General features: G+C 40.2%; 1 protein-coding gene across 4 annotated transcripts in view; it reads left to right on the top strand.

Moving 5' to 3' along the window:
- The window catches only part of triob (trio Rho guanine nucleotide exchange factor b), a 112020-nt gene that overhangs the window by 57775 nt on the left and 32374 nt on the right, over positions 1–21871 (top strand). For all 4 annotated transcript variants that reach the window (XM_042423141.1, XM_042423140.1, XM_042423143.1 and 1 more), the window contains 16 exons: positions 1555–1785; positions 3136–3258; positions 3533–3724; positions 6485–6654; positions 7612–7786; positions 12633–12828; positions 13554–13720; positions 15620–15739; positions 16868–16966; positions 17056–17148; positions 17446–17595; positions 17785–17899; positions 18252–18367; positions 19612–19734; positions 20120–20314; positions 20701–20816. In XM_042423141.1, coding sequence (XP_042279075.1) covers positions 1555–1785; positions 3136–3258; positions 3533–3724; positions 6485–6654; positions 7612–7786; positions 12633–12828; positions 13554–13720; positions 15620–15739; positions 16868–16966; positions 17056–17148; positions 17446–17595; positions 17785–17899; positions 18252–18367; positions 19612–19734; positions 20120–20314; positions 20701–20816 — 2381 coding nt within the window. The remainder of the gene's footprint in view (positions 1–1554; positions 1786–3135; positions 3259–3532; positions 3725–6484; positions 6655–7611; positions 7787–12632; positions 12829–13553; positions 13721–15619; positions 15740–16867; positions 16967–17055; positions 17149–17445; positions 17596–17784; positions 17900–18251; positions 18368–19611; positions 19735–20119; positions 20315–20700; positions 20817–21871) is intronic.

Here is a 21871-nt window from a genome sequence, read left to right on the forward strand (position 1 = left end):
CACAGTTTTTCAAGGTACTTGGCAGGTCGGTTGTTCCAAGCATCTTGGAGAACTTGCCAGTTCTTCTGTGGATTTAGGTCGTATTCAGCCAAAATCAGGCGGTGCAGCAAAAACGTCAGCCCTCCCATTTATTTTAATGGGGTTAGTGCATTTTGGCTGCGGCCGTTTTTGCCACTGCGGCGCCGCACCAGACTGCGGCCGGAAAGTTGAGCCAGAGTCAACTTTTGGAGAAACACAACCCAACGCCAATCACAGCCAGAGATCAGACTGATCAGAGCTGTAAACTCTGCCATGAGGGAGTACAAAGACATTACTAGGAGGAGGGAAGGACATTTCTCTTTGTTTGATGAGTAAAGTTATACTCTGCTGTCGGCTTCCCAACTCATTTTAAAAAAGACGAGAGAAAGAGAGAGAGAGCACAAGCAAAAGAGAGAGCGAGAGCAGCAGTGGTCGAGCGAGCTAGAGAGTGAATGAAGAGAGGGAGCGCTGATAGCGAGAAAGCCAGTGAATCAGATCAATAAAATGTTATTTTCTGATTGTTTCACTGCAGTTACGTTCTAGAGCACAAATAAACACACCCACAACCCCACACACCTCCGCTGGACCCTACGGCTGAACGCCGCACCGCCTGATTTGGTCTGAATACAGCCTTAGGCATCTCAGTTGCTTCTGTCTCTTCATATAATCCCAGACTGACTCAGTGATGTTGAAATCAGGGCTCTGTGGGGGCCATACCATCTGTTACAGGACTCGTACTTCTTGTCACTGAAGATAGTTCTTTATGACTCTGGCTGTATGTTTGGGATCATTGTTATGCTGCAGAATAAATTTGGGACTGATCAGACGCCTACCTGATGGAATTGCATAGTGGATAAGAATCTAAACATCTAAAGTGCCAAAAACTTTTGCACAGTTCTTTATATACTGTATACAGACTGTGTTTTTGTCGCTATTTTTGTCACCAGACTGTATACAGTATATTATGACAAGAAATAAAGAAAACAAAGTTATAAAACAGAGATTAAACTATTTTTTTTACATATGGTCTTTAGGGCTTTAAGGACGATGTAATTTGAACCTAAGTTTGTACCCCACTGTAACTGAAAATGACCTTGGCTAGAGAGATGTTTGGGAAAATGCAAATTACACAACTGTCTGGCTGAGTTGGAGTGAATCTGTGACTTAGTTTGAAAATATGACATGAATTTTCTTAATGGGTTGTGATTCTAACAAAACATTTTTGGTTAAGGAAAATATTTGTAGGGTTGTAGAAAGTGTACTCGCCCATACCAGGTTGCAGTATGAGAAGTAAGGATACATAAAACTATAATAAAAGGTATGGAGCTCTTGTTTGTCTATCAAATAACTTACTTTTCTAATTATACAATAGGTTTTCTTGATTCTTAAGTACAACATAATTAATATGTTCTTTCCAACTCAACTTGAGAAATTTAGTAGCTGAGACTTGAGACATTTTATCATCTCATATCATCTGAAGTGAAATTTTTGATGATTTTTAAAAAATTTTCTCAAACTACACGTCACCTTTGACAGGTAAGCCAGGATGGGAAGTCTCTTTTGGACAAACTGCAGCGACCTTTGACCCCAGGAAGTGCAGATTCATTGATGGCATCGGCTAACTACTCAAAAGCGGTGCACCACGTCCTGGACATCATCCATGAGGTGCTGCATCACCAGAGGCAACTGGAGAACATCTGGCAGCATCGCAAAGTTCGCCTGCACCAACGTCTGCAGCTGTGTGTTTTTCAGCAGGATGTACAGCAAGTAAGAGACGCATGCAAACGTACAAGTGCACCAGCTCTGTGCATGCATACATACATAGGCACACACACACAGAACAAGGATTATACTAGAGACTACTGAGAGTGCTGCTCCATCATAGCTACTCTACACATGAAAGCTTTCTGTGACTCATCCATTAAGTGATGTAAAGCAAAACCAATGCACGGACCTATTCATCCAAAGATTTTTTCACTGAAATTGATTTAAACTTATTGAGTTTTTCACAAGGCGTGCCTCTATGTTGCAGTTTTAGTACATTCATTTTGATGCTACTGAATCAGTATTTATATTTAGTATCTATAGTTAATACATAGAAATGAGGAAACTATTCTATTATACAAACATTAGGCATAGTGAACATACACTGATGTTCTGATGATCCATTAAATATTTGTTGTTTTTTGGAAGAATATTAAGTTTACATTTCAATACTGGATAGCAGAGGGTGTGGTATCAAGGATATCATAAAATCAGCTCTAGCTTCTTCAAAGCCTTCTTTTATTTCCTCCTGGGTTATAAGATTGAGAGTCTCCATCTCTGTGTGACTGTTTGGATGGCAGAGCGCTTAGATCAAAACTACTGAGTTGGTGTCTTCTCTGTGTTTCTACCCTTTGGGCATGAAGTCTTCTCTGCTTCTCTGCCCCCTCCTTCCCTCCTTCTGTCTCTGTTATACTGTATCTCTGTGCTTCTGTCTTTCCCCTCATCCATCCTCTCTTTCATCACCCATTTCTCTTGGTAGAGGTTTCCATGGTGACGCAGTTTACTGCCACATAAAGTGTTTAGGGCTTTGTGCACGTGTTCATATGTGTTTGTCCCATCAGAATATTCTCTCAGAGACCTTGAAAACATCATGAAAATCCCTTTCATTATACCGCATAGAAACAGATGGAGTATGGCCATCTGTTTAATAGATAATAAGGTAATTATGTACAAAGATTTATAGTTAATCTCATCCACAGTGGAAATGTTGACACTTTGCACTGCTCTGGATTTCCTATTAAGCAAAACCTAATTGTCCACACTTGTGTAATTTAAACATGACAGACTGCAGATGGAGAAAAAGAGTAAAGAAAGGGAGGATGAGCAGAGAGGGAGATGGAGCAAGACTGAGGAGTGTGTGTGTGTGTGTGTGTGTGAGAGAGAGAGAGAGATGACATCTATGGATTACTGTAACTCTAATGTGATTTGAACAGGGCCACCCCAGTCCATTGCACCCCCTACTGGTTACAAAGTCATATAGCATTCTCAATGTATGATTACTGTGAGAGAATCGGTTATGCGCATTTAAACTTCATACATATACTGTATTTGTGTGTGTGTGTGTGTTTCAAGGTGCTGGACTGGATAGAAAATCATGGTGAGGCCTTCCTCAGTAAACACACTGGCGTTGGGAAGTCTTTACACAGAGCCAGAGCTCTGCAGAAGAGACATGAAGACTTTGAAGAGGTTGCACAGGTGAGCTTTTAAAGTAATGAGTTTGATAAAAGATAAGAAGTTCAAAGTGTTTAAGTAAAAAAAGCAAAATCATTCATCATGTGACATACTTTTCCTTAAGACAGTAAATGTGCATTCAAATGAAATATTTGATAAAACGTTTGACGGTTGCGTTCTATTGTAGAAGCTTTACAGGGACTGAGATGTTTAATAAAATGATCTAGATGTGACATTGCTCTATTGTCCCCAGACAGTCAAGTGTATGGGATACTGTACTGTAATTTTAATGTTTCAGAACACCTACACCAATGCTGACAAGTTGCTAGAGGCAGCAGAACAACTGGCCCAAACTGGAGAATGTGACCCAGAGGAAATTTACCAGGCTGCCCACCAGCTAGAAGATCGCATCCAGGACTTTGTGCGACGTGTGGAGCAACGTAAAGTCCTGCTGGACATGTCGGTTGCCTTTCACACACACGTCAAAGAGGTGTGTATTTCTCTCCCCTCTTCTCCTTTCAACTCCAATTAGCTTCATTTACCACATCAACCTGACTTGTCTGTTTGGCCTAAAGCTGAACCCATTTTTAGCTGCTGCCTCTCACACTTCATGGTGATATGACAAAAAGATAGGAAATTCCTCTGTAATGATCATCATTTTAGATTATGTCTAACAATGGCAGTGTAAGAGCCATTTTTGCTTCATATGTCTGTGCACAACTGACCTCTATGTTGACAATAATTATACTAGGATAAAAAAGTCAGAATTGCAGTTGCAGTCGACGGTCCTACCACAGCTATCACTGTGAAATACAGACACAAGTAACTACACACACTGCACATTCCTTTTAAAGATGGTATTTTAATAATACAAATGTTAAAAAATGTGCAATCTGCATACAGATCTGTATCAAAACCATCACATAGTGATAGTAACTCTACAGTAGCAATTAGCACTATATCCTATGTCAGGACTTTTACAAGGACAATTTTAAGTAAGTTGCAGTCAAGTACATATGTATCATGTTGATGTAGCGCCACCTATAGGTGAAATGCCATCAAATTTTCAGGATTAATCACAATTTATTTTGGCGTTTGTCATTTTAATTTTGCCACTATTGCACACTGTGTTCAGTAGTTATGGCAGTTTATGTCAGATTGGTCACAGATATTTCACCGTCATCTAGATATATTCTACCGAGTCTCATGAGGGATTATGAGCAAAAATGTGCCCTCTACATCTGAACAAAATCATTCCCAAAAATGTACTTTTAAAATCATTGCCTAGACAGTGAGAGAGACGTGTGTGTGTGTTTGTGTGTAAATGTGCATCATTCCTCAAAATGCTGCTGAACATGTTCCAGCCAAAGTCATTATGTTCTCCTTGTGCAAACATCTGTGCTTTCCTTTCCTTCTGTTGTGCGCTTGTGTTTACACAAATTAAAGGCAATCTGCCTCGATCTGCCTCCTCCTTCACTGTGGTAATGATAATCATGCCTATAACTTTTCTTATTACAGTTTTTTGCAATTGCTTACTTGCTTACTTAGAATTTGGATCATTGTGTCAAAACTCTACACACAAGCCAAACAAGATGCAACACTTGGAGATAAACATCTCACTTCTGTGTCAAAATGAAACTCATTCTGCAATCAAAACATAACAATCCTCTTTCAAAATGGCATTTTTTTCCAACAAAATGATATACACATGTACCATTTGAATTACTCTTTCAACAACACACTCATGTACTTTATACAAAAAACTGCTGTCTTTAGTACTTTGTATACCTTTAATTTTCTCATACAGACTTCTGTCAAAGATTGTTCCAGTATAGTGAATCTACTCCTTCCTTCTTTACTAGTGCCTTCTCAAAAAATAAATAAACAACAAGTATACAGGCTAGGGCGGCTGTACACTGTGGCTAGGGTATGCTATACCCATACATGCTGTGTGGATACAGCGCTAATCAGTGCCTGACTCCTGAATTCCTCTCACAGTGTTATGTTAATATGAAAGTCATACACTGCAAATCTTTAACTGTCAAAATTAACCTCTCCCCACTGACAGAGCACTGTGCTCTGCATGTGTTAACACTACATCCTGTTTACATAGACTCACAGAGACAGACAGAGCCACGGTGTTATTAATGAAGCTAGTCTTTAATGTCCATATGGACTAATCTCCTTCATCCCATCTGTCAGCTCACACTGGTGCAGGTCACTATGTGTGTGTGTGTGCATGTGTATGTGTGAGTATCCATGTGTGCATGTTCTCCTGTGTGTGTGTATGTGTGTACAAGTGAATGTTTCCATGTTTCAAACTCTCTTGCCCATCACCTCTGCTAGTTCTGTTGAAGCCTTTGGATGTAATCCAGCATGTTGAAAGGCAACAAACAGTTCACTGTGCAGACAGAGCATGAACTACATTGAAGGAGAAAAGATACATCTGCACTGATATTCATGAAGTACACAGATAAAAGGCATTATCTCCTAATATTTTCTAACATTGTTAATAAATCTCCATTAATAGAAAGAACAGAGGACAACCTACTGGAATGTCTACTTGACAAAAGGAGCAGTGACTCAGAATGTATACCAATCTGCAGATGAAAGCCAAGATTGCTTCCACCAAATACTGAAAATCAAGGCTAGTCTAGTTTAGCCTAATCTAAAATAAAAAGCTTTAGTAAAAAAAAAAATCACTTAGTCAGCTGACTTCATTTGAATATTTGGTTTTCAAACAACAGTGTCTGTCTGTTTAGATGTCAAGTAAAATGTAAAATACTTTATGTTAGTGGATGATGGAAACAATACCAAAAGCAGACTTGTTTTTGAGTAAGCAGTGTTGGTGTTAGACAAACAGTGGGTGCCAGGGTCTCTCTCCGGCGGCCTGGATGGTGTGCCAGGGCTTTAGTGTGCTGAGCCAACACACCCAGATGGCTAATCTGTTACAAAGATGACCACTGACAAAACACCAGCTTTGAGCAGAGCTGGTTGGATTTGATTTTTGTCTCCCATCTTCTGCCTGTCCATTTGGCAGTTTGTCGATCGACCCTTAAGTCTGTGTTTAGCTCACAGCGCTCTGTGGATCGGCACCACCCCCTCCGGCATGTGTACACTGTTTACAACAGGTGTTGTTTAGATGCTTCTTTAGTTTTTCCCTACTCTGAAGAAGGAGCTGTCATCGGTGGTGAATACTACACAATGCTGCATTTTAACTGGTTCGCTTTTCCCTGTCGATCTGTTTTAGCTGTGGACGTGGTTGGAGGAGCTTCAGAAGGAACTGCTGGATGATGTGTATGCAGAGTCGGTGGAGGCTGTGCAGGACCTGATCAAACGTTTTGGCCAGCAGCAACAGACCACCCTGCAGGCTACTGTCAATGTCATCAAGGAGGGAGAGGACCTCATACAACAGCTCAGGTAAAAATTATTAATACATGCTACTCTAATGTCTGGATATTGTAATGTATAATGTCTACCAGGGCAAGTCACACCCATCAAACCTAAGTACAGACAAGCACTCTCTCTTTAGTTGTATTGAGAAGAGCTCAGAGTGAGAACAATTATAAATTTCTGTATTCCAAAATAACAAACTACTAAACACCGATACTAAGGAAAGCAATGCCCAAGGCCTTCTCTGTTCTCTGCTTCAGAGCAGCTTGATTGATTGATTCTCACTAAAATGAGAATAGCTGATCCAACTTAAAGGTCAGTCCACCTTAAATGAGCCTGGTCAGGTTAGGCTAACCTTTTGTCGCTAACTTTGGGGCTAACCTCCTTCACTTTTCCAGCAGTTGGGGAAACAACAGACAAGACTTTTCTTGGTCTTGAGAAGCTGCAGCATTTATTAACTGACACACTGTACATTTACTGTCAGACTGAGAACTTACTGCTAACCCTTTCCTTTGCTCTGCTCGCATTCACTGTTACTTTTCTGCCACCTGCTCTCTCACACTCGCTATGCACACACATTACACACTGCCCTATTCCTGAAAGGAATTACGCTACCAAGAGTTTCCCAGGCAACAACACAGAGGTTGACTCATGTTTCAGAACAGCGCTGCACAGAGGCTCCTACTGATTTCTGAATTAATGGATATTTGCCTTTATTTTTGGCATTTAAAAAAAAGTTTTTTTGGGCCTGGCAAGGGTTCTTGTTGGCATGGCAGCCCGCCAGGCCCGTACAATTATAGGGGAAACAGTAAGTAAATTTGGCAAAGTAGAGGGAGGGAATTATTCACAAGAATCAATTTTAGACATCCTCAGGGATGTGTCCACAAGATCGGGAAGTCATACATGTGCATACGAGTATGTTCTTATCTTAGTACCTCTAAATCTCTGTATCTGTCTGTATTTGTATTCGACCTCAATCCACAGAGACTCTGCCATCTCGAGCAACAAGACTCCCCACAACAGCTCCATGGCTCACATAGAGAGTGTGCTGCAGCAGCTGGACGAGGCCCAGGGCCAGATGGAGGAGCTGTTTCAGGAAAGGAAGATCAAACTGGAGCTCTTTCTCCAGCTCCGCATCTTTGAGAGGGACGCCATTGACGTGAGTAGGCTCGTTGTATGATGAATATTTATATCTGCTTTATCCTGTGCAGGCAAAGGTGAGAGTGAGAAAGACAGAAAGAGCAGGAGATGGAGTGTAAAGGTTGCACAGAGATAAGAGAGCGCTGAATGTATCATATTAATCCTCTTGGGTTTTTGTTTGTTTGTTTTTTCATTGTGGCTAGGCAAAAAATGCAAAAAGATTAGTTACATGTGTCAAGGGACAAAATGGAAACCCAAAATGACTGTGACTCTGAGCTGATGGACCGTTACACCATAAAGGGCGATTCAGCCCTCTATACAGCCATACTCTTGCATGTGCTACATTAAAAAAGTATTTAGTTCCACTTGACGCATCTCATCTACATGCCACTGTTTCTCCCTCCCCAACCAGCAACTGGCTGCATTGAATCGTCTAATTCCTTAACACTCCCACTGTGAGAGTGAATGCTTTTCTCAGCTGGTGCTCGGATATGATAACTGCGCTTTTAAAATATGTATTTTTGTGTTTCTCATGATGTTTATCATGGCCGTCAAACCAGATTTGTCGAGCCATACCATGTTGACAGATGAATTACACTCATTTTGAAGCCTGGAGCTGAAATACAGTAGAGGCTTATATTCATGAGGATAATGTAAGTGAAAAGAAATGTTGTAGAGAGTAATCGTGGTGGACATGATGAGCCTGTGGAGCATGAATGGAAGTGTGTGTAGGGAAATGGTTTTCAGTTATAATTACATCATTAATGACATGTGAGAACAATATTCGTTACTTCTTCTGCTCTGAAAGAAATATGTGAGTATGCATCCATTAGATTTCTTTGCATTGAAGGGGATGCACAAAATCATTGGGAGAATATTCAGTAAAGTTACATGTTGTAATGTCTGCCAAATCAGATTTTTCAGATGTTTTTAGGCATATTTTTTTAGGCAAAGCACCTTTTGTTTGTGTTAATGAACAGAGGATTATGTAATCATTATTATGTTTCTATTAATACCTAGACCATAACCCATTAACTAATCATTGTACCTATTGTGGAAGTATATGGCTTTGTATTACATGTCTGGCCCTGCATTAAGTCTGCTCCACTGTGTGCTAATAGAAGTTCTGTGGTTGGTTTCATATCTGTTTTGTCTGTGTTGTTAAGTCCAAAAGAATAGATAAGTCTCATATTAGCCTTGCATGTCAGGTCAGGGAATGATGGTGAATTTGATAATCACTCATGTTGAACACAGAAGCACGCACACACACGCACACACACACACACACACACACACACACACACATTGACATGCAATTAATATGACACAGTGCTCAGGCACGAAGATGGGTGGAGGTAGAGGCATTTATTTCCCTTCACTCCCTGCCCACACGCACACACACACACACACACACACACACACATGCAAATTCATTAGGACACTCCCTCCTCACTTGAATGGGGGTGTGTGTCTGAGGTGAGGGCATGGGTTGAGGTGAGACATACATTGTCTGTTTCTTTTCTGATGATAAGCTCTGTATCTTTGCACACCGCTGAGAAAAAGAGACTTGGATGTGGTTTATCTCCTCTATTAGTTCGTTTTCACAGTGCTGGTAACAGAGGGAGATGGTCTTTTTGCACACAGAGGGCATTTTACTCAATTGTAAGAGGAGAGGAGAGCAGAGTGCAACTGAGTGCTTGGTAAGTTTCTACTTTGTTGCCAGATTTGTGAAACTATCATGTTTGTTAGGAAGGGTATTATATTATTCTGCAATGAAAGAACTTGATAAGATTACTCTGTTGGCTAGCCAAGAAAGTCACATCTCTGAATGGAGGAGATTTCATAGCAGGGAAATTTCTGTGAATCCAAATTCCTACAGTGCCTTGTCATAAGGCAAACAGTCTTTGCTACGTGGAGAGAGAATAATGCTCTGTATTGCAGAAGAGGTTTATCTTACTTTTTGTATAAACGTACTCAGCGGGAAGGTGCGCTAAGAACCTTCCAGTATTGAAACAGACTTTTCTGTATTGTAGTCTATTTATGGTTTGGGATAATAGATAAAACAGTTTAAATGGATTTGTAATGAACCAAGACGAGGGAGTTGTTTTGCTATGAATGTTGCTACTTAGAGGAAATCTCTAGGGTCCAAGTCTTGTCTGAATCCACGTTTTTGAAGCCAGTCTGCAGTCAACCTGTGTTTACGTAGAGATCAGCAGGTCCCATATTGTGTGACCTCCCTGCTTTGTTAGCTGAATATGTGGAAAGAAGTTGTCTTCGAGCATAAAGCTGCCATTACTGTACATACTTAGTTCAGTGAAGAATAGGTGCAGCCTGAGCAGCAACACACTCTTTCTCAGAGACAATTGAGGCATATATAGATGATCCTGAGTTACTGGTTTTGGTTGCATCTTGCTGACGTTTAGACTTGGTACTAACATTCATATAGTGAACGAGGAGGGAGAAAGCAGATGGTTGAATAGTGATATCTGCTTCACAGAGACAATTTGCAGCCAGATATGTAGACATCCATGAGAAATTTATGTTGCTGGCCACACTGAAGCTACATGCACGAGCATGCAGTGCATTTTTTTGGTCAGCGTGTGTGTTTGGGAAAGATCAGTGGCCTCTCCAATATTAGCTCTTTCGAGTAGCTACAATTAGCGTCTATGCTAGCTATTTTTGGCAAACCACATTAACTGTTGACCTCTTGTTCCTGTTTGGCATTTGTTGTTTGTTCATTTTATCTTTGAGGAAAGTTTTAAGCCCCCTATAATAGAATCCCAAAAATGAAACTAAGATAATAATAACTAATATTTTGTGAGTTGGGTTTTTTTGTTTGTTTGTTTTTTATTTCATGGTGTTCATAAATGTTGATGTATTACTTTATTTACAGGGTACAGTTTTTACACAGAATTAGTTTTGCATTCAATTGTAGCTAACTGTTAGGAGCAGTGGGAGGCTTTAATGCTGGTGATAAATAACAATCATACTACAGTAAATTGTTATTGCTAAAACGCAGCACTTTTCTTTGCCAGATTTTATCAATACATACTGTAGCTGCATTTTGAATCAAATCTCTATCTCAAGCATACTTCAACAGGATCGGATCAGTTCTAGCCTCGGGACGTAGGCTACCTGAACGATGGAGGAAATTTAAAATGGCATGGCCTGAGAGGATCACATTCTCATACAGATAATCTGTTTCACTTTAGGACTCTTCTTACTCAACCATTGCTGTTCTAATCTTATCTTAGTCACACGAGCTTACAGACATGCTAACATCCACATTCCTCTCTTCCTTTCTGCATCTCTTAGACTTTGTGTATCACCGTTAACCTTTTCTCTTTCTGTCCCACATTGAAACTCACTGGATTTACCTTTTCCACTGACTTCATTTTCCCCATTGTTCAAGGTCCTCTAAGACACAAGATGTCATGAATGAAAGAAGACAGCTGCCAAAGCATCTCATTTTCATTTTCATTTATATACATAGATCAGATTTTACCACAGTTATAAGTTACTGCCTGACATTTTCCCATTGCTCACATGTAATTCTCAGAGACATTCAGTTGTCAAGGGCATAGTAACCACACATTTCAAATTGACACATTCTCTGCATTAGTTTATAAGGTTACAGAACAGCTGAATGTTGAGGGCTGACAGACACTAGAGTCAGACCTTTGGAGAAACTTCCAACTTGAATGTTGAATGTCGCATGAATGTTGAAATTAGATCAGTTTTGTCTGTCATGGATCATGTTATGGCTACAGTACTGTAAATGCATTCTTGACAGCTCAAACCTGACACTAACATATAACCTCACTCCGTTAATGACCAGGTCTCAAATAAAAATCAATGGTCAAATAAAGTCCAATACATAATAAAGGCTGGGGATTATTAACAGAACAAACTGCCATTACTGGTACCTGTACTATAGACTAACATGGTAAATTCCATGCCATTGTTTCCTTCATTCCAACAACATATGTATATCATACCATACCACCTTCTGCTGTTTAACAAAAACATTTCACTTTCTTATTAACTCTTATCAAATCTGGAGTTATTCTCCCTAAACTACTGGAACATGACAAACTACAGCAGATCAGAAAAGAGCGGAAATTAGAGCTAAAGGCCTGTTTCTAATAACAGTACATGTCAAATAGAGACCTTGATCTTTCTTCATTTGCAGTAAATAAAGGCCTTTGCCACAATTGGAGAATTTATGGTAACTCCATTATGCCCCGCAGCAGTAGGTGTGTAAATTCTGAAACAAAGCGCAGACTACACCTCTCGAGTTAGTTTAAAAAAACAACAACAACAAAAAAAGCCTGACAGACAGAGCTGGATGGTGCCAGGATCAAGGTGCTCCTGGTATCATGATTCAGTGTGCGTGGGCAGTCCAAGACAAGCGCTGACATCTCAGTACATCTGCTTCACCAGTCATGCATCACCAGTGTAATATGTTATCCCTTATTATGGCAGACAGCTAGGTGCTGGGTTACAGCAATTAAACTGTCTGACTTGGTATCCAAAAATTCTCTTAATCATAAAATTATATGGATATTGAAATTGCTGTGCATTTTTTTACTGTGCTTTACACCCCTTTTAATGTTTGTGGTGGTGAAAATATTTTTTGTTGGGTAGCTTATCATCTCAAAATGACTAGATGTTTACCACGAAACCTTTACATCTTTGGTTTGAATTAAGTCCTTTATCACACATCATTTCATCTTAATATTTTCCTCCATGTAGTATCCAATGAAGTCAAAAATACAAGCAACATTTTTTTTTCTTAATTTAATGTGTAATGTAACACTTTATCTAGTTTCTTACTCACTTTATCCCCTCTTTTCCCCTCTCAGATCATCTCAGATCTAGAGTCATGGAACGAGGAACTGTCCCAGCAGATGAGTGACTTTGACACAGAGGACCTGACGCTGGCCGAGCAGAGGCTACAGCACCATGCAGACAAGGCGCTTACTATGAACAACCTCACCTTCGACGTCATCCACCAGGGACAGGAGCTGCTGCAGTATGTCACAGAGGTCCAGGCATCTGGTGAGTGAAGGAATAGACAAGCACATTTAGTATTTTTTAGAGTATAGTACAAAGATAAGTAGGAGGAATCATTTAGATAACCTGGACTATGCCTCTTGTTTGGTTGTTTGTCACAGTTTATAATATAGTTTTAGTAGCAAAAGTCAGGCTCTGATGATACTAAATATGCAAGAGCTACCTCTTTAGCTTGCCTCAGGACAATAATTATTTACCAGGGCCAACCTTGCAGCTAGAACCACGACTAGCACATAATACTATGAAAATGTGAGTACAGATTTTACCATTGCTAAAAAATTCATGAAAGTTTTGTACAGAAAATAGCTTTCAGACATAATTTAGTCACCTTTCACAAGATCAACATTACACTGTCTACATGGCTTTGTGTTATTAAAAATGTAAGCTGAGCTTGTGTGCCCATTTAAATGCAATTACTCCTCTGGACTGTTTTCAGTCAAAAGAATATTGAATGATTTCAGAAATGTGAAGTCTGTAGTCATCCAGTTGTTGCTGTTTTCCCTAAGAGTACATTTATGAAATACATATTTCATACCCCTCTTTGTACTTTCAAGTAGGGAATGTGGAGATGTGTGCAAATAGATAAATATCTCTACATCCATACCCATTTACCCGTGTTAATAGCAATAAATGATGACTGAGTGAATTATAAGGAAGAAAAAAGGAGCAAAACAGATTACATAATAAAATGTCCATTGCATGTCATGCAGGTGTGGAGCTGTTATGCGACAGAGATGTGGACATGGCCACCCGGGTCCAGGACCTGCTCGAGTTTCTTCACGAGAAGCAGCAAGAGTTGGACCTGGCAGCGGAGCAGCACAGGAGACATCTGGAGCAGTGTGTCCAGTTGAGGCATCTACAGGCTGAAGTCAAACAGGTACGTACTAGAAGAAGAAAAGGACAAGAGGGTGTTACGAGGATAGACGGTAATACAACACGGAAGCAGTGATTGGAGCTTGTATGTTGGATTTTAAAAGGCACTCTAAAAAACAAGCTACGAAAACACGAGGCTTTTTAGTTATGAAAGAATAATCCCTGTGTTATTCTCAGTGTCTGCTTTTACTCAGGCCAGATTAAACATTTTGGAAACTTAAAGCACATTTAAATATTACGAAAATGAACAACAAAAGTTATATTTAACTGTACATTCAAGCGTATGTTTGTATATAAATGCTCAGATGTGCTGCATGTGAGAGATAAACACTTGTTTTCCTTCTAAGACTGAGGTCAAACTGATTTGTAGAAAGGAATTCTGACAACTTATTGCTACAGCGTGCCGTGATGTTACAGTAGATCATGTTGAAGTGCTAAAAGGCTACAGTATGTTCTGTCTGTACATGACCATGGGTAGATGACTCATCCTGTGTCAACAATCTCTCTCCCTGTCTCTCTCTCTGTCTCTCTCTCTCTGTATCTCTTTCTGCCTTTGGGGGAAATAGACAGAGAGATACAGTAGGGTTGGTTCAGCCAAGCTATAAAGAGAGGGAGATAAATGAGAATTCAGAGCTAAAGTAGACAAATAGACCAGAGAAAATCTGACTTGGGAGAGAAGGAGATAGAATTTCTTTGTTTACTGTCGTGTCAGTGCAGAGTCTGTTAACTAGCAATTCCCTCCAAATATTCATTCAAGAGTTGAATACAATCACAGCAAGAAAATTGTGTGGACTTTGCAATGTAGATAGACTGATATTTCAGAGCAAAACAAAAACAAACCTAGTGCCAGTTTTCATCGCTAGGCCTGTTATTGTAGTGATTCAGCTGAATAACAACAGGCTTCATGCTTCATCTTGCACTAGAGTTAATAAAAGGGAACAGAGTGGTGGCAGACATGAAACTGAGACTAAAATAACCAAAAATTACACCCAAAGAGTGCTGAAGCAAAACATTTCAGAAGATGCGCTGGCAGCATATTGATTGAACAGATCTGACAGTATGATGATAGTGCTTTGCTAGTATGATGCTGTTGTTTTTTTTTACTCATCAACCCACAGATAAGCAGTATTATGTATGCATAGCACTCATGAATTAGAGTTTTCTCGAGCGACGGCTTCTGTTGCTTAATCCGGCAAATATTAGGATTACGTCATAGCAGCATGTGCTCCTCTGATATTCAGCAGCTAACACTCATGCCTGTCCTGCCTCGGGACACTGCAAGTGCAATGGAAACAAAGGAAACATAGAGTCAAAGTTGTGCTGCATCATCACTTATATAGCCTAGCTTCAGTTGCAGTTCTGCCCATCACCCACACAGCAGGTGTTCATGCTGAGTCAGAGAGAGAGAGGTGTCTTCGACAGAGTGTGTTTAACATACCCTCTGGCTATAACTAGGCCAAGAAAACTATGAGCCAATGTGGGTGGGGAGAGATTTGGTACATAGGGGTGAAAAGATAGAGCAGGGTGTCAGGGAAATGTGTGAAGGGGGAGATTTGAAAAGAGCCAAGGGATCGACACTGGAACAGTGTGAGGATGCAAGGGAATGAAAAGGTGTCAGAGTTGAAGAAGCAATGAAGAATATATATGAGAAGAGACAGATAAGGGGGAGGGCACAGAGAGAATGTTAAGAGCTGAGAGAAGTAGAGAGGAAGCAAAGACAAGAACAAAGTGAGAAATTGGAAAGTGGGAAGATGGGTCTTTTTTTTTTTAAATTATATTAAATGTCTTACACAATGTATCCATCGCATGAATTATGAAAATAAGACTAGCATGTTAAAGATTGAATAGTAAAAAAACTCTTGGTCTCCTTTATGTTTGTGCTGTGTGTGTATTTGTGTTGTAGGTGCTGGGTTGGATCCGTAATGGCGAGTCCATGCTGAATGCTGGTCTGATCACAGCCAGCTCGTTACAAGAGGCTGAGCAGCTGCAGAAAGAACACGAACAATTCCAACATGCAATAGAGGTAAAAGGAAAAACAATCATATTTCTCCTGTTGTGGCACCTCTATTAGCCTCTCTAGAGGAATGTGAAGATGCCCACATGCTCTGTGCCATAGGGTGTGTTTTTCTTCTTGTCCATATATATCCAACTCCCATTTTTTTATCCACCTTCCCTGTCATCATGTTTGTCCTCATCTATTTATGTTCCACTCTTCATCTCCCTCTTACCCTACTTCTGCATCTCCTTTGCTACATTGCCCTTCATCCTTCAACCTTTTGCCTTTCTAAAACTCTTCTCAGGTTCATATCTCTCTGCACTGCCTGCCATTCTCCTCACAAGTCACACATGAAATGGGATTATAAATAACGAATATCTCTATCTGTTTCTTTGTTCTCTCTCTCTGCTTCCCTTCTTTATTTTCTTTCTCTCCACTGATTATGCAAGACGCATTTTCTTTCAACTCTTTCGAGCCTGGCTCATTTAAATGCAGGCCTGTACCTCACCTACTTCTACGGAGCTCACATACGCACACAATGATGCACAAGGAAAAGCTCTGTTTATGATTATTTGATTATTTGCTTATGTGAGACTATAATTGTAACATGCACACTTTAACCATATTTGCAATCAGATACAGGGTATGATAACCTGATAATGGGTCCTGCGTGGTGAGAAGTGATATGGGAATGTTCTCCTTGACTATACCCTGCAGGTGCAGCAGACATTAAAATTTTTGCTGCACCAACATTATCAAAGACGGCAGGAAATCCTTCATTCTTCTTTTATCTCCTTCTGTTTTCCTTCCCTCGAGTGATCTGAGTCCAGAAAAGGGCAAAAGCCTTATTTTTCACGCTAACCGCTATGACACAAAAATCTCCAGATACTGTCCTTTTTTTTTTTTGAACCTCACTATCTCATTTCCTCCCCAGAATGCTCACTCCAGGACAATCTTTATGACACAGCTACAATCAGACACTACATTTATTTATTTAGCCTTTCCACTGTTGCTCCCCAGTCCTCTACTCCACACTAAACTGCCCTGCAGGGCCAACAGGAAGCTGGGGTCGTATTTTCAAAGCAATCATTGTGATATAGCTCATATATCTCTTGCAGTTCATTGTTTTTTATCTCACCCTCATCCCCCATGTAGAAAACCCATCAGAGCGCGTTGCAGGTACAGCAGAAGGCTGAGGCCTTGCTCCAGGCTAACCACTATGACATGGATATGATTCGAGACTGTGCAGAAAAGGTATTGCACTCTTACAATTTTATCTGTTGAGGAAAATATAAATATTATTGCTGTAAATGGCAAACTAACTTGTTTTATTTGATTTGAAGGTGGCAGACCACTGGCAGCAGCTAATGCTGAAGATGGAGGACAGACTCAAGCTGGTTAATGCTTCTGTGGCCTTCTACAAGACCTCCGAACAGGTACTTTTCAGTGTGTGTGTGTGTATAGGAGTGGGTACCAAATCACTCACATGTCCACTGATTCAGACAGGTGTTAAAGTATGTGAGATAATCTCAAACAGGAGTGAGTTTGAGTGAAAATGATGAAATTGGAATATAGAAATACAATTTCCTTTTTGAACTTCAGTAGACCCGCGGTGTCAAAGAATGATTTTAGATATTGCTCTCAAGGATTTGCAGTTGCACAATTTGCATAATAGTCTGGAGCAGGAGAAGGTCAGTGTTGCAGTGGTTTAATGTATTGTATCTATGTCTCAGGTGTGCAGTGTGTTGGAAAGCCTGGAGCAGGAGTATAAGAGAGAAGAAGACTGGTGTGGTGGTGCTGATAAATTGGGCCCCAACAGTGAGTCAGACCACGTCACTCCCATGATCAGCAAACACCTGGAGCAGAAAGAGGCTTTCCTCAAGGTGAGAATAAGCAAATATGTGTTAAATTCCCAGAGGAATTATTTGTTATTAACATGATTTTTTAGCTCATATTCAATACTGACCAGTTAATCTGTTTTTTTGTGTCGTATTACTCAAGAACTACATGTAAAATCAGTCAGAAGCAAATTAATGTGTAAGATGTAAGTGACATCTGTCTTCTCTCCGCAGGCCTGTACGTTGGCCAGGCGCAATGCTGATGTCTTCTTGAAGTACCTGCACAGGAACAGTGTCAACATGCCCGGCATGTTGTCCCACGTCAAAGCTCCGGAGACTCAGGTTAAGAGTAAGTAGACAGCTCAGTGATCATCTGTTTTGTTTCTGCATTTTATCATTAAAAAACATTCCCATGAAGAATTTACCACCTGCTCAGCCTTGTTATCCATCTGCAGAACTGTATGTCAGGTTATTCAAGGTATTTATCTCTTTAAACACTGTGTTTCTCTGTACAAGAAGTGGTAACTACAGCACACCTTTGCAAGCTGATTTTATTATTTAGTGTTTTATCTTTAACAAGATTGTATTGGCTCACTTAACATTTTCACAGATTTATAAATTCAGGTGTTCAGTATTTTCCTGTACAATGATGACATATGCTTGAACAAATGTCTCTATGTGCGCTTGTTGTGTTTCATCAGACATTTTGAATGAGTTGCTGCAGAGAGAGAACAGAGTGCTTCACTTCTGGACCATGAGGAAGCGGAGGCTGGACCAGTGCCAGCAATATGTAGTGTTTGAACGCAGTGCCAAACAGGTGTGTGCTTATATTTGAGTGTGCTTGTGTATATGTGTGCACTGACAATAAGCAACAGCTTGAACACAGGGTTAAACAGATCATTACATTGTGTCATTTGGTTTACTACTCAACAGAGTTAATAGAAAAGGCCTCTTCATTATTGTTTGGTTCCTGTTGGAATTGAATCAGCGAGTTGGCTCTTCTCAGTTAGCATCCAGCTGCAACTTCAATCTTGTCTTGTCTCTTTTTTTGAATTAAACAAGCAGCTTGTGTTTTCTTAGTAAATGATACATGTCAAATATACTGGAAGTGATGTAATCTGGCAGACATTTGCAACAATGACAGTCTTAAAGACGGCTATCATTATGTGGCCCAGTAAATTTAAACACTACAATTATTACAGAGCATTGCCAAAAATATGTCTCCAACTACTCATTTTCACCACTCAGATGGAACTGAACATTTTAACTTCTGGGATTTTGTTTTGTAAAGCTTCTCAGTATTTTAGAAAAATAGGAGTTAACACAACTTCTTAAACTTGAGAAGCAAACAGGTCTTAGATCAGCCATTGTTCAAAGATACAGGGACATGTAAGATGGACAGAATTTGGATAATACTGTCTTCAGTAGCAGCCAGGATCCCTCCACACTCCACACACTGAGCAGACTTTTGGGGTGTGCTATTAACTCTTGTCTACCGGCGACCAGCGGCTATTTAAATATAAGACATGTGGCTCCCCCTTGTGGTGTTTGGATAGCACAGCGCAGGCACTTAGCCAATAAAATCAGAGGACATCATAGATGTTTCTAGGACATGGCTATTCTGGGGCAATCCAGGTTTTATCCCCAGGGTCCAAATGCTTTCTGGTCTCACAGTTTGACTGGACCAGTTCTGCCACTGCTGACCAAGGAGATATCACCTGCAGGCCCAGTTACAAAGTACACAGACATTGTGGAGACAAGAAACAAAGTAGAACCTTTGGAAATTTAATACTAGAAATGCTTGAACAGGGGAACAATTTGATAGGTGGTAACAGATTCTATCTGCATAGTAAACTGATGATACAAAGATATAATTCTGTATCATATTGTTGTGTCTAAAATGATAAAAATGTCAAAATTCAAATAAGCTGGTAGAGTACCAGCTTATTTGAAAGTTGGCCAGGTCGTCAGATTTGGATATTTAATAGAGATTGTGTGACCGTGTGTAACTAAAATCCCTGCCGTGCAAATGAACTCACTTGTGATTGGTTGTTTCCTCAGGCCCTGGAGTGGATCCATGACACCGGGGAGTTTTACCTGTCCACACACACATCCACCGGCTCCAGCATCCACCACACACAAGAGCTGCTGAAAGAGCACGAAGACTTCCAGATCACAGCTAAGGTACATGTCTGTGTATTTATATTTGTTTATCCATCCATTGTTTTATAAAAGAAGGTGAGAAGGATAGAGGCCGCGTGTGCTTCTGCGTGTTTTGTTCCTGCTGCTGCGCTCGTAGTGTTACGTTGTGTGTATGTTTGCACACTCCTGCGCTCTGCTGGGAGGCCCGTTCCCAGGGCAGCATATTGTCCTGTTTCCTCTTTGCTGTGTCACTGTTATTGTGTTAGAGAACAAGGTATTGTGTCCATCAAGCAACACACTGATTCCTAATTCTGTCTCTCTCTCCTCTGTGTCTCTCTCTTATCTACCTTTCCTCCACCGGCACTGCCTCTCTGTGGCCGTCTCTCCTTTCTCTCTATCCCCTCCCTAAATGTCTCTCTATTGATAGCAAACCAAAGAGCGGGTAAAGCTGTTGATCCAGCTGGCGGATGGGTTTTGTGACAAGGGCCACGCCCATGCCCTGGAGATAAAGAAATGGGTGTCCTCAGTGGACAAGCGCTACAGAGACTTTTCTCTCCGCATGGACAAATACCGGACTTGCCTGGAAACAGCGCTCGGCATTTCTTCCGACTCCAACAAGGCTGTGAGTGCTCACTGTTAATATCAGGTCTATTCTTCCAATGTGTTGTGGAAGATGAACTGCATTTATGTATGATGATCATGATAAGACCACAAGAGATACTGTATGTCTGGCAGAGGTTGTAGGAATAAGGATACAGCCTTTGCTTAATCTTACATATAAGACTGACCAAAACAAAATCATGTATTTTATTTGAGTTATAAGATTTTCAAAACAAATTTCACCTTCTGTAACCCCATGTTCCTGTTCAAACTCCATCTCCCAACAGTTCTTTTTAATGAGCTGGTGCGAAGAGAAAGCAAATACATCACACATTGGTGTGTTGACTAGTGAATGACTAACATGCATGTTATGCTCAACATAATAGCCACTGTGTCCTGTGTTTTCAGAGTAAAGAGCTACAACTGGACATCATCCCAGCTAGTGCTCCAGGGTCAGAGGTCAAGTTGAGGGATGCTGCTCATGAACTCAATGAGGAAAAGAGGAAATCGGCACGGAGAAAAGAGTGAGTGCAACAGACGTTTCTCTGGTGTGCAACCTCCTGGTGGCCAGCTGATGTTCAATAGGGAACAGCAGTGAAGCTTTATCACAGGTTTCCTTTGCAGTACCTGGATGAATAATTCAGTCATTTCCAGCAAACAAATGAAAACATATCTTTTTTTTCTGTCCGATTAACATTTTATAGCTGCAGCCCCTTTTTATTTCAGATTGTTGTAATGTTAGAGATAATGTGGAGTTTAATGTCAAATTGCCCAGAGAATGTGAGCATATCCTAGTGAACACTGAAATCTGCTAATCCAATCAAGTGTGTAAACAAATGGAGATGGAATTTATGATGCATGTGAGAGGACGCAGAGCAGTAATGTGCCATATGAGCATTTTTCACAAAGCGTTTTAGTGTTCCTGATGCTGTATAGAATATCTGCGGTAATAAGTTTAAAATGGTTTATGAGGGAAATTCACACAGGAGGGAACCCATGAATAGCCTGTAAATTATGGCTCATATGTTCACAAACTATAAGTGAGCCATAAGGGAGTTATAATGCATCCACATACAGCAACAGAGCTACATCTGTCTTGACTCTATGCTTAGAACACATGTTATGTAGAAAAGTTGCATGGGATGAATTTAGACTAGAAATTTTAATTTACTTCTGCCAAAATGTTCCCACCTACTGTAACAGCACACTGCATGTGGATGGAGGTCAAAATATGAAAGGCAAAAATCCTATTTGTACTGTCAACTTGATGTATAGTGTGATATCCATACAAAGACACACACATCATTCACTTGTTAAACTCTAAACACTAAAATTATTGTACAGAAACTGCAAGATTTTAACACTTGTTCCTGTAACCTTGACGATTCTGTGAACAATTGTTTTCTATGTGCTGCAATAGCTTACTAATCAAATCCTTCTGTATACAGTGTGTGCATAACACTAGTGTACTAAAGCATTCAATCACAAGCCACTGTATCTTCAAAGAAAGTTGATATTACATTATTATTATTGATTTGAACATATTTAAAAGCTACCACAGCAGTTACAAAAAAATGTA

Source organism: Thunnus maccoyii, chromosome 10 (assembly GCF_910596095.1).
Source record: "Thunnus maccoyii chromosome 10, fThuMac1.1, whole genome shotgun sequence".
Taxonomy (NCBI): Eukaryota; Metazoa; Chordata; class Actinopteri; order Scombriformes; family Scombridae; genus Thunnus; species Thunnus maccoyii.